Source organism: Pezoporus wallicus, unplaced genomic scaffold (assembly GCF_028554395.1).
Source record: "Pezoporus wallicus isolate ANWC-B61680 ecotype Strahan unplaced genomic scaffold, APGP_CSIRO_Pwel_v1 contig_360, whole genome shotgun sequence".
NCBI classification, from domain to species: domain Eukaryota; kingdom Metazoa; phylum Chordata; class Aves; order Psittaciformes; family Psittacidae; genus Pezoporus; species Pezoporus wallicus.
In genome coordinates, this window is record NW_026640059.1 from 2459383 (window position 1) to 2472599 (window position 13217).

Sequence of the window (13217 nt, forward strand, 5' to 3'; positions counted from 1 at the left end):
TTATTATTATTTTTGAATAGTAGATCAGATTCTCTGATCCAGTTTAAAGCTATTGCAAAGAGGTATGGACAAGTGGCCATAACAAAGACGGTGTTTCCTACTGACCAATCTTATTGCAAAATTTCAGTATTAGAAATCATGCCAGCTGTTGGTACTGCAGTGGCACATGCTGCTGCAGAGTAAATTACCTAATTCTTGGTAAAAGACCACTGGCATGGTTGTAACAAACAATATGAATAGTACCAGTGCAAACAACAATTTATATTTTTATTTGTTCCTCCATGAAAAAAAAAAACAACCAAAAAAACAACAAAAAAACCCAAACCCAAAACCAAAAAACCTTGGTGAAATTTATAGAGGTATTTGTGTCCCCTTAGTGTGCAATATAACTTTTTTACAAGTATTTTTAAAATAAACTCTTTGAGTAACTATGTATCAGCTTATCATCTAATGCAAGGAATCATGAGCAAATGAATACTAAAAAGAGACGAGAAACAGGGTAATCTCTAAACTGTTGTAATATCCATCAGAAAGTATTAAATTTTCATGTTTGTTTTCCAGATTATCAAACTATAATGCATTTCACATCTGGTGATCAAAGTCTCAAGAGAGATTTGCTGTCTTATAACTTCATCCTATCAAGTTAAACTAAAACCAGTACTTCAGCAGCTAATTTTGCCTCTATGTTTAGAAGCACATGCCACATTAACAGTGGCATTCAATTTCTCTGACTTACAAACTCACAAAATAGCATACTGTAAATCCAAAGGACTAGCAAACAATTGCCTGCCAAAATGGTAACAAATACTGATATATCTACACAACAACATATTCTCAGACCCTCTGACCATTCTCTGCAAGTTTTGGTTGCATCACTCTTCCAACATGCAAGTAAGAAAAATATGAAATCAATATAATATACCAGGGCAAAAGTGAGCGCTTCAGTGAATCCAGCAGCTGCCAAGTCCAGTCTCAGAAGTTCAGTGAGCTTATTGAGGGGGAGCTAAAACGAAACAAAAAAGTTTTCAACTTCCACCTAAAAACATTTTCTATTCTTTCCCGAGGTGATTTTGCCTGTTACACTATGGTGAGTTCACCAGGGAGGTACTATGCTTGTGTGCTTGAAATTTATGAAAGCGTCAGCCAGCTGCCTTTAGGCTTGACTGAGGAAATGAATCTCCCAATTAGAGATTTAATACGGGCTCCCTATTTAAACCCTGTCTTTTTTCAAGTACCAGCAACCACTGGTCTTGGGCTTATTCAAATCAGTGAGGCATCTGTTTTGTATCCTACCCATGGTAAATACTTCTCAAGGCAAAGCATGTCAAAATATTTAATTCCTAGGTTCTGTTTTCCCCAAAGCCCTTCTGGCATGCACTAGTCATTTACTGACAACAGAGCGTTTATTTGAAGGGGCAATCTTACTTGATTAGCTATGGTGTACGTTTTCGGAATAGCCATCTGAATGTTGTTATAACCATAAGCTATTGCTGCATCTTCTACGATATCACATGCATGGATAATGTCCGCTCTGGTAGGAGGGATTTCAATCTCTATATTGTTCCCATTCCCTATGACGTGTGACTTCAAACACATCCTAGTCAGCAGCTTTGCAAGGCTTGATGGAGTTTCACTGAAACAAAACAAGAGAGTAGTAATTTTTGAATCTTGCACTGCATTGATGTTTCTGCTGCACTGTCTGAAAAACTCCAAGTGCTGTGTGGACTGTACACACACTTGGCATTTGATCAGAACCACTCAGATTCTGACTCTTGAAACAATCATTTTCTTTACTTCGTAACAGTTCTGTAAGGCCATAAAGAATCACTCACTTTCCTTGAAAAAAGGGGGAACAAATCTTACAGAGTTGATCTAATTACCCAGAATAACCTTTGAATTTTTCATAAAAAATAATCACACAATGTAAATAACTTTAAAACAAAGCAGTGTTTTCTAGTACCTTTTCCATGATTAATGAAAACTGTTTTCATTTGCAATAACACACCTGATTCCTATTTTCTTGTTAATGAGTTCAGGTTTCACCTTCTCTTTTCGGTAAGCCAGTTCCTAAAAAGAAAGACAAAGCTTTCCAGCATACACAATGTCTGTCATTCCTACCTAAGAGGATTCAATTTTGGCATTTTAGTAATCTAGGTTCTTCTAATTATGCTAATAAAATGACATCCACAGCAGACAAGTGTGGAATACAAGGCTAAACAGATCATTTTAAGGTAACAGGATTCTTGAAAATATTATAGTATACAATGCAAAAGCTGTTCTCGGTTAAGCTAAGAAATTGAATGTGGCATGAAATCCCTGTTATTGAAATATTCTAATAATTTCTGATATAAGCAAGTAACAGTTGCTGAAAGTTTCTAGTGACCAGTGGATCCTGAGTCAAAGCCCTAAAGCAGTGGTGAATGGTCATGGTCTACTACAGATCAAATGACTTATAGGAGGAAAAGGAAAGAAAACTTTCTGTTTCCATACTGGGCACAGAAATATCTATTGGTATTTTACACAGAAAGTTTGCAATATATTTAAGGAAGTTATTTTGTATATATTTACTTAGGTGTTTCTAAATGTCTAGATACACAAATGCTGAAAAACTTTAGCAACTAAAACTTTGGGGATTTTTTTTTCTTTTAGCTAAAGCAGCTACTTTGTTCATGGCAGAATTCTATGTCTTGCTTCTATTGATTAAAGCTGACATTGATAAAAGAAAAGCTGAAATATCACTAGAAGAACTCTCAGTAAAAATAAGTTTCTTTCCCTTTAAAGCAGAACTCTGTCATCAGCTACTTTCAGGAAACAGGATGAATTGTTTTCTTTGTTCTTGTTAAGAGAACAAAAAAGTAAGACTCCACTAAAGCGAAGCGGCCTGCCTGGGACTGCATGCAAGCAAACCTGCACTTGAAGTCAACATCCTCCCTTATAGACCTTTCACTTTATAGACTCCAAATATATAATGACTGAAAACTCCAGTATTACAAGGTTATTTTAAATGAAGGGCATTAAAGCTTTCAGATCTGATAAGTAAGTTATGGTGAGGCTGATTTCAGTTGTCCACTGGCTTAAGGCTAAAGGACCTCTTACTGCATTAATTTTTCCTGATTTGGAACACATAGGTTTTAAAGGCTTTAGACACAGATTATGACCTTTGATTGTAATCTTTATTTGCTCCTGAAAAAGTTCCTATAACATGAACTCTACACCACAACAGTGGTTGCCACTTGTAACTTTAAACCCTACGCTTCTTTTTGGAGTATCAGATTATGTCAGTGATACTGTATTTTTAGCGTTATCATAAACTAGTGGAGCTTCAGAATGAGTTTTCTAGATAATGGAAAGCTGCAATTGGAGTTATTTTTCATGGGGCTAGAGAAGGCTCTGACTCACTAACATAAAGATAGCGCCAAGCTGAGCTTCCACACTATACATCAGAACCAGTATATACTTCCTCTGCAGAAAAAGAAGACAATGCCACTCTTACCAGACTTTGTATAAATAAAAAAAGAAAGGATACTGAGATACATATCCCTATGCTTACCGGACAGATGTAGGTCTTCCCATTAGGATAAATGACTTCTACTGCTTCAACACTATGAGAGACAGAGAAACAGAAGTAAAAATGTTTTTAACACATGGCCTAAATGTAATGTCTCTCTGACTGGAGATTCATACTCACCTGAATGGGTTCTCACAATATTCACTAAACATCGTGACTATAATATCAAGAACAATTTTTGCCTACAAAATAATCACATAGAAATCTGTCATCTACTTGTGTTAGAATAGACAAAATATCTTAATAAAAAACATGGGGGGGGGGGGGAAGTCTTGTCTTATACTCTCTCATTTCATTCTATTTAGCAACTAAAAACCAAAATCCTAGCAGTCTAGAATACTAGATAATGCTTTTCTTTTGCTGCAGAGACAGTTACGCAAAAACTTTGTATCTTTGGTTTTCAAGGTGCTGCAGCATTTATGTGTCTTTCCTAAACTCTGTTCTGAATATACATAGGGTCTTTCATAGCAGATGGAACTACGTCTTCCCAACCTTCAGTCTAATTAGACATTTCACTGATGCTCAAGCGAGAATGTAGAGGCTGAAGGACTCTGTGTTGTTTAATACACTATCAAATAACCTGCACTATCTTTTGTCTCACAGTTAATATTTTAAGATTTTTAGTGTAACAGAACATAATAATGCAATTCAAACCAACTTCTCAATCTACAAAGGTTGTTTTTTTGATGCCTCGCAGTATAATTTCCTTCATGTAAGCAGAACAGCACCATTTTTACTATCAAGGCAAGCAGTAGCAAGAAGCAATTCTTTATTAGTTTGCTTAGAAGTCACTCTCCAACATGCTAATTTATTTATGTCATTAACATACGGTGTTGTACGGTAAGTTAAAAGTGGTTTTGCTCTTAAGTGTCAAGATACATGTTTTAGGGAAACTACCAATGAATGCACAACCTGTATTCAAGAATAGGCAATTATAACTGCTTAGGCTTTCATGCTTCAGATCTGAGTTACAGAATTTGCATATAGAAAGACTTCCATTTGACAATTATTTGCACAGCATCCCTGCTTGAAAAAGATAACTATGAAGAGAAAGTGATGTCTTCCTTCCCGCAGCCCAAATTTTCAGGAGACAAAGTGATTCTTTACAAAGAGTATTCTGGCAAAACAGGCAGTCTTAAGTGAATTTTACTCTTTTTGAAGCCTTTCAGATTTAGAAAAAGTGCTCAACAGCAAAAAAAGCCCTGAATTTACTTGAGTTACTCTCTCATACAGACTGAAAAGTTAATGTTTTCAGTAAAAAGAAAATGCAATGAAAATAGAACACTGTCTACAGAGCAAACCTCAAACTGTGTTGAGGGAACTCCACACAGGTCTACAACTTATCCTGCCTGCCCTTTTGAAATGGGAGGCTGGCTCTATAAACACCTGGCTATCATAGCTCCTTGTATTGGAGCCCTACCATCCAGAGGGAAAACAATATTAAAGCATATCAAAAGCAAGAAAGATTAATTTACCTTTGTGATATCTGTGCCTGTACATTCAATAAACACATTTTTTGTGTTTACGGTTATTTTTGTATGATCTCCTAAAACATGTAAAGAAGACAAAATGTTAAAAAATGTTACTGCTTTTCTTGCAACAACACTGATACTGACTCTTTTTGTGATTCAGAAAGATGACTGTCATCTTCTGCAGCTTAAAAAGGCACTGTCTACTGCACCAACATTCACAATTCTTACCAGAATAGCAGCTCTTCTTATTTTTAAATTTATGAAACAGAAAGAGGAAAGAGACAGACCAGACTCATATCTGGTTATGCTTTACACTGAAAAACACACAAATCTACAGGTATTCCAGTATCCTGTCGAAAAAGGAAACCATCAGACTAGTGGCCATCTGCTGGTTGCAAGCTGGTTCTGCACTTCCAGCGCATCTTTAAGTAACACGTTTGCATTCGATGTGTGATGTGCATACAAAAGCAGCCTTGGACAGGAATTAAATGCTTTCTAAAAAGTGATTTAGGCTGATCAATACCCATAGATACATCTCTGAATAACCTACATCTCTTGACATTACCTCCTGATACATTATGGGTTTTTCTACATTAGTGATTCAGGTCCTAGTATGGGTTCCTATTAGGCATGAATTCGTTTTGTGTCTGTACTGGAAGTCATTAGGATTAATGGGAGTCATGAGTCACTGAAGCACATCACTGATGCAGTCAAAACTGTTTCTTGTCTGGAAGAAGCAAGATAGAACATACAACTTAGGGGCATCACCTAAAGTATCTCTCTTGCAAACTCGATGCAAAGTCCCACAAGTAGTTGGCTCCCTACAAAAGTGGGGTCCAGTTAGTAAGCCACAACCAATCTAGAGCACCTGTAGAGCACCTGTAGGGAAATCTGTCTCGTATTGCCTGTTGGGTACGGATGTGCAGTGCATACCTTGAATGGATTTCACTGCTGGTGAGCATACAGCTCGGACATACAGATTCCTAGAACTGTGCGGGATCATGACAAATCTAACCTTGTCCTTCTCACCTTTCATTGAACCCCACAGGAGGCAAAGGGAAGCACGCTGTTGGATATACATGGACACTCCTGTTTCCTTTGTTTGACCCTGAGAAAGTCATTCAGCTTCTGTTTTCATTTCCTACCTGAGAAACTAGGTCACAGTTAGACTGAAAGTTAAGTGCACTGGAGATCTTAAGACTGAGACATCTTGTATGCCTCTCTGATGCTGCGCTGTACCTCTCCGCAGATGAAATATATTCAGCATTTCTGGACTTACTTCAAAACAAATATAACCTTTCACTTAAGTGCTTGTAGATAATCCAAAAAGCCAGCAGAGGTGTTTACATTTCCTTAACTGTTTAAAAAGTACCTTTAAACTGGAAGCCTCTCTCAAATGCTTAGAGCCTTAAACTTAGAGACAGGTATTAAATTTAGCTCAACCTTTTAAATTGATAAAATGTAAGTATGCAATCCTAAACATGGAACACTCCAAAACTGGAATAAGCCTAAAAAACAAGAATGAGACACAGTGGTTGATACAATTTTCCATTCAGAATAGCTATTCTTACCACTCCCTGGCATAGAGTTTGAGCTGCCTTTTAAGAAGACTTCAGTTAGCTATTTAAGATATGGGTAAGACTGATTAGCAAAAATACATCCAAAAGGGATTATCACTGCAGAGTTTATGTGTCAGTGTACAGGAAAGTTACTGATTGTTGATTTAAATATACAAGGATACTGAAATATCTTTGTTAAAGGAGTAATTCTAGCCATATCATTAAGTGGCTTTAGTTACCATGGTTCTCAAAAATCATCCAGTTTCTTCTGCATTCAGAAGAAAACTATGTTTAGAAACAGTAAAGAAGTATAGACTAATTTATTCTTTTTAAGCCATTAAAGTCTTCTGGAATCACTTCTGTGATAGCAGAAGAAGCTAAGAAGTGGTTCACACTGCTGTTACATAAGCTGGGCTTAAGACTTGGGTGAAAAGTTCTCTACTGTAACCATATAACATGGAGTACAGACTATTACAGTTACCAGTTTACAAAATAATTTCTTACACGCTTCTTTTAGCTAAATGTCTGATGAACAATGTTTATACATGCAAAGAAAATGCTTTCCTAACAAAGGCTCCTGTCACAAGGAAACTTCTTGAGTTCTAGAAGGGTATGAAGAGCTAAACACAGGGGTTTGCAGAGGGACTCTTGATGAGGATGAGAAAAAAGGAATACCAGCAGCCTAGGGAGGGAGCAAAAAAATTGGCTGCATTTAAACTGAAATAAGACTCTGTGAAATTATAAGTGAAACAATTTTAAGAGGCCAGAATAACCCTTATTACACATCAATATTTCTGTAAGATACTCTAACTCATACATTACCAGCAGCTATAGTATAAACTAGTCTTAAGTAATCTTACCGTTGATGATTGGTGGCATGGACAGAACAACACCGCTGCTGTCATAAATGACAGGATAAAGTGGCTTGTTTTCAATTAGGTGTAAATAGTGCCGAAGGTGGCTGTCAGTCTGGAGAAACAAAGCACAACCTAAGTTTCATGTTAGCTCACTTGTGCTACAGTCCTTTGCTGAGAGATTAACAGGAATTTTGAAAGAGTAAAGGATTGGCCTCAGAGCTAGGTACTTGACTAGCAAAAGCTGTTTGCTCTCAGAAGCAAGAAAACCTTGAAAAGAGAGAACTGGATTTTTTGTTTTCTTCAGAAGTGTTAAAAATTATTCTTGAAGGATTCTCTCAAAGATGCATAGGCTGTACTGTCCAAACCACAGCAGACTTTTAATTGCAAATCCATGGGCACACATCCTTACTTTAGAGCAACTTTCTTTAGAAATGACAAAAATTAGCATTACAATACTTTTAATTATGAGCTGCTGAATACTGACACATTTATGCTTAAATTTGATTAAAAATTCACATCTGTTCCAATGACATAGGTATATACTGTTCCAAAAGCATCGTTTACTTTACGTCTTTCTGATACTCCTTGTTTCCTAGCAGTCTTACTCATCTTCAGTCAGACATCTTTTGAGAATTTATCTCTAGGACCAGTATATGTGCTCCAGAACAGCTGTATATTGTAATGATGGTGATAACAGTATTGTTTTCAATGCTGACATTTAGTGACACATGTAAACATTGTAAAATTAGACCTGATAGAACCTTTTCCTAGCATTTACCAGGTCTCCTCAGATGCTGGGCCAAGAGCAGGGCCAGCAGACTTAACTTGAGCCTTTTACACAGCTACCCTTGCCTAACATATAGTTGTGTAAATAATTCAACATCTTCCCCAAGTAAACTGTCCAAATTAACATAACATTAAAAAACCCTGGTATTTTTTACCCCAAACTTTTGTCACTTTGTAGACTGAGTATCTTACCAGGGTAGACAGATAAATATACAACTCTTTTACAGTATTAAGAGCATCATGAAGAATAAACAGTCTTTGTGATGATAAATCAGTGGGTTAATGTAACTATTCTAATATTTGTGCTTAGCCACAAAACACCGTAGTGTATCTTCCATGAACAGTAAAGTATTACATGCATTTCTCATGAATAAGCAAAATGTCGAATGTCCACTGGCTGAAGCTACATAAAGTAACTGTTTTATTTGTAAGAACAACTCTTAACAACAAGGAAATGAGAGACGTTAAGCCTTGGAAATGTATCTTCCTGCATTTAGTGCAACAAGTCTAAAAAATTCCACTTACCCGATAGAGATCCATAATCTGTGAAGCTGTGTACTCCTGAGATTGATTCAAGGGCTTGAATTTAATTTCAGAAGGTGCTTTAGCTGTATAAGTAAATGGACCAGAGACAGTGTCCAAGTCATGGGTACCTATTGCTACTAATGCTCTTCTCCTACAAAGACGGAAGACAAAATAATGATTTTGTTAGTAATATCAGGGGTTCCTTTGAGACAGTATCTCATGAGTCTATATACTCCAATGCACTCATAGGATTTACTGAAAAAGTAAAAGGGCAATTGTGAAAAGCCTTGAAAATGATTTTCAGGAATAACATTTTAATGAATGGCAACAACACAACAGTCAAAGACAAATCCAATGGGACTGTGGCAAACACTTTTTTCAGCTGTTGTAGGAACTGTAACAGCTATTTATGTTGACAAATATTGAGAGCAGGTGGAAACAGGCAGGGAAATTAGGAAGGATTAAGAGAGCTGTTATAAAATATTTTCCTTAGCACAAATAAAAACACAAACATAATCCTCTCTGCAATAGCAATGTGTAGTCTTAACATATGATAAAATCATACACATGGACACTATACACTAATTTTAAGCACTAACCTGCAAATATTTTGGTGTAGTTTTTCTTGGAGGTCAATGAAACTATCATAACGTTCCTTGGTAAAAGTTATGTCACGAAGGACTGCAGCTACAGCATGAGGACGGACTTGGACAGTCTGCAGTTTACAACAGCAACACATTATAAAGTTCAAGCGCACAGAATATACAAAACTAAAACTGATTAAATGTGCACTTTTCATCTGAAATCTTCTTTTGTAAAGTAGTACTCAAAAAGAAAATTAATGGAAAGACATTAGAATCCCAAAGGGAAAAACAAACCAACCAACCCACTCCAGGTCTTGAGGGAAGCTTCCAGTATACTATGTAATGGCCCAGAAGGTTGATGCACTGTGAGCATATGAAACTTTGATTTGATCTGCTACTAGGTTCACTCAAAATAATTTGTCTATTGTTCCATCCCCTCAGCTTCCTGAAATATAAATCCAAATAAGTAGATACATTTCTTTAACTCTCTGCAAATACAATTTCCAGCCTCACTGCCCTCATTAAATTGGTACTAGTACCTATCTTGCTGGTTCAGAAACTCTCAATAAATTTACAAAGGTGCAGTAAACACTTTTACCTTTTCAGTGATAATCAGCTTCTGACCTTCACCTTCAGCTGGTATTATCTTTTCATATCTAGGGAGACTTATCCTAGAATAAAACCAGAAATAAGTCTGTAACTGAAAGAATGAATATTCCCCAAATGCAGGAAAATTCACAGTAATCTAGCAACAACTTTATGTTAAAACTTTCCTAGTAACATTTCTTAGTATGTGAATTAGCTAACTGTTTAAAACTTATTTTCTATGGGATGGTAAGCAGATTACTGAACTTGAGGGACTCAAGAAGATAAAGTCATAGCAGGAAAGTGAAATAAATGATTTGTTTTGGTATTTATTACAGAGGATCACAAGGAAGTTCCTTTGCAGCTCTTTACAGAGGGTGAGTCTCAAATGGAACAGCAGTAGAAAAATTTTTAGAACAGATCCAAACCTCAGTAACATTCTAGTCTACTTTTTCAAAAATATACAACAGAGTTTCTCCAAAGAAAAAACTGACAAATCTGATCTACACGAGATCGTACTCAAAATCCAACCAAGTGGCAAATTTGCTTATTGACCAGAAATGGAATCATATTTAAACAAATACCAAAACACAGAAAAATCTCAGAACTCTGCATTACCTTTCTTTAAAGACCTGCAGTCCTCGGACCAACCCTTCGAGGCAAAGAAGATCATAACGGTTGGCAGGAACATCAATTTTATAGAGAACAGCATCAGATGCACCCTTTGCCCTGTCTTCACCTTTTTCTTTACTTATAATGTCTTTCTCAGATGTCTGAAATTAAGCAGAGATGTCTTTTTAACCTGAAATATCTTAACCTTGACAGGAGTGTTATAGTGAAATAATATAATAGGAAATTGTAGAAATTGAAAGTTTAACAGTGTCATTTGGATTTATAAAGCGAATGGACACACCGAATACAATACCAGAAATGATGTAAAATCTAAAAATTTCTCAGATTCAGAGACTGTAATGCAGTATACTAAAAGACAAATTTACTATTAGAATTTGTATTTTAACAAAAGGGATTATAGAAGCACCTGTCTCCAGGCTAGCAGACCCCAGTAGAGAACTGAGACATTTTTAGCAACAGATCAGCAAATGACTTGTCATATCAAGTCTATTCTGAAATAAAGCATAACACATGATGTTCAGATGCCTTTTGATAAACATCATTAAGAGATCAATGAATTAAAATTAAAAAGAAAAATCAAAACAGGTTTACTTGAACAAGATTTACATGGATACAGTTCACAGGGCTAGCAAGCTTTCACAAGTACAGAATCCAAATCAAAACTTTAAATATAATCTAGTTATAACTTAGGTAACAATGTCCAGGACAAATATGCTTTTGTGGATATTGTACAGAAGAGTGCATACAAAACAAAGCCTAACAGATCTTGTAAAATACGTTCAATACATTGTCTGTGGCCATAATTATGCTGCTAAATAAAATGGGGCCAGAGACTGAAGACCGAGAGGCACTGACTCCTGACCTCCATTAAGTACAGCAATATGCCTGCAATCTTTTTGTACATGCTAGAAGGCTTCAACCAACACTGTGCCAGGGAATATGTTGGAAATAATGCAGTAAAAACTCTTAGCAAATATACAAGCTGTCAGTACACTACATCTACTGAAAAAAAGTAATAAATAAAAATGTTACTCACAATTTCATCAAGCTCCAAACCAAACTCAAAGCAAAGCTCATTAAATTCTTCATCAGCTACAAAGAAGGTGAATTGGGGTTAATAAGCAGACTTCAGACATGTATTTTTTTTCTTTGTTTTTAATGTTTTTAAACAATAGAAGCTATTTTGGAAGAAAAATAGTTGTTTTAATGTGAAGATTTTTGCTTACATTTTCATCTGAGTAGCAGCTTCTTTAGTACATATTACATTTATTAACAAATTATTCTTATAGTCACAGCAAGGGCTTCTGAACCTCAGAGGCTAGCTTCACTACTAGCTCCACAGCCAAGTTTGTCAGAGCAACTCTGGCCTGCAGAGATAATGAAAACAAGTGGGAGGAGCAGGCCAGCTTCTGCCAGCAACTACTTTTTTAATTGATCAGCTTGTCATACAGAGGTTGCATCAAATGCATCACAGCATGTAACATAACCCTAATCTGAAAGTGGAGGTTTGCACCTATATGTTTTAAGAGCCTACCAACTCCAGAATGGGCCAGACAAACTGCTGCATGTCCCTAAACAGTCTTTCAGCCAAATAGTTAAGTCATGTTTCTAAAGAGCTAGGAAAGAAGGACTGAATGAAAGCATGGTATTAACTGTTTGCTTTGCCTGCTCCCACCTCTTCCCTCTGCTTTTTGGTTTAACCAGCTCCTAAAAGAGACAGTGAAACTTAAACCAGAAGCCGCGATTCGGAAACACGCATTTCTGCTCTCCTAAGCGCTCTGGACTCATTCATGTGTCTAGACAGCGTTCATGTGGGAAGACGACTGAAGGGCGCAGGGAGAACACGTGGCTCTGACTGGCCGTGGCCTAGGGAACAGCAGACGGCTAAGGAGCACACCGGTACGGACCCCACCGTGTGTCTTAACTCCAGGCTTCCGCTGGGGGTTAGTTCAGCCCCGTGGACACCGGGTAAGCACCGAACAAAGCGGTGCTGTCTGGGGGAGGCTGCAATGCCCCATCATCGCCGCCCGTCAAAGGAATGCCCGGCCCGGGCAGCCGGCGAAAGGCTGATCAGCGGACCGCAGCCTAGCAGCCGCGGTGACCAAAAATAACAGCCCGACAGGCCCATGGCCACCTCCTAAAGCGCAAGTGGAGGATCCCCGGGGTGAGGCGGCCCGCACCACTCACTGTAAGTCCTGCCCAGCGCCTGAAACAGCAGGTCCCGCTTCACGCTGACAGTCGGCATGGTGGCACGCCGCTCGCCCTCACCGCGCCTGCGCCAAAGCACGCCAGGCCCCCGCCACACGGCGCCTCCGCCGCGCTGCCTGAAGGTCGCCCGCCGTTCCTCCAGCCAACGCCCGCCGGACCCACCGCTTCCTAGCTTGACGGTGCGTAGGCAGCCTGGCCGGGCTCCCATGGAACCGGTGCGCCCGTCTCCGTCAATCCAGGAGGAGGCGGACATGGCGCCGAGCACCGGCAGCATTGCGGGCAGCTACTGAGGTGACATTGCCCCGTTGCTAGGGAACCGCCTCCCCCTGTTAGAGGCGTCCGCTGGCGTGGGTGTCCAGGTGCCAGCAGCGTGAGGGGCCGTCCGCGTTGGGCGGGAGCCGACGGGGAGATGCACACAACCGGGACGGCGCCTTGGTGCG

At 38.4% G+C, this 13217-nt stretch overlaps 1 protein-coding gene across 1 annotated transcript in view; it reads right to left on the bottom strand.

Annotated features, from left to right (window-relative positions):
* Window positions 1-12874, bottom strand: part of FARSB (phenylalanyl-tRNA synthetase subunit beta) — a 48800-nt gene extending 35926 nt beyond the window's left edge. Inside the window, exons 1-13 of the mRNA XM_057417086.1 lie at window positions 12757-12874; window positions 11606-11661; window positions 10555-10709; window positions 9950-10022; window positions 9367-9482; window positions 8768-8918; window positions 7460-7568; window positions 5044-5114; window positions 3689-3750; window positions 3551-3602; window positions 2006-2067; window positions 1426-1633; window positions 923-1003 (exon numbers count right to left, since the gene is read on the bottom strand). Of these exons, the coding sequence (XP_057273069.1) occupies window positions 923-1003; window positions 1426-1633; window positions 2006-2067; window positions 3551-3602; window positions 3689-3750; window positions 5044-5114; window positions 7460-7568; window positions 8768-8918; window positions 9367-9482; window positions 9950-10022; window positions 10555-10709; window positions 11606-11661; window positions 12757-12814 (1254 nt within the window). The 5' untranslated portion in view covers window positions 12815-12874. The remainder of the gene's footprint in view (window positions 1-922; window positions 1004-1425; window positions 1634-2005; window positions 2068-3550; window positions 3603-3688; window positions 3751-5043; window positions 5115-7459; window positions 7569-8767; window positions 8919-9366; window positions 9483-9949; window positions 10023-10554; window positions 10710-11605; window positions 11662-12756) is intronic.
* Between the last annotated feature and the right edge of the window lie 343 nt (window positions 12875-13217).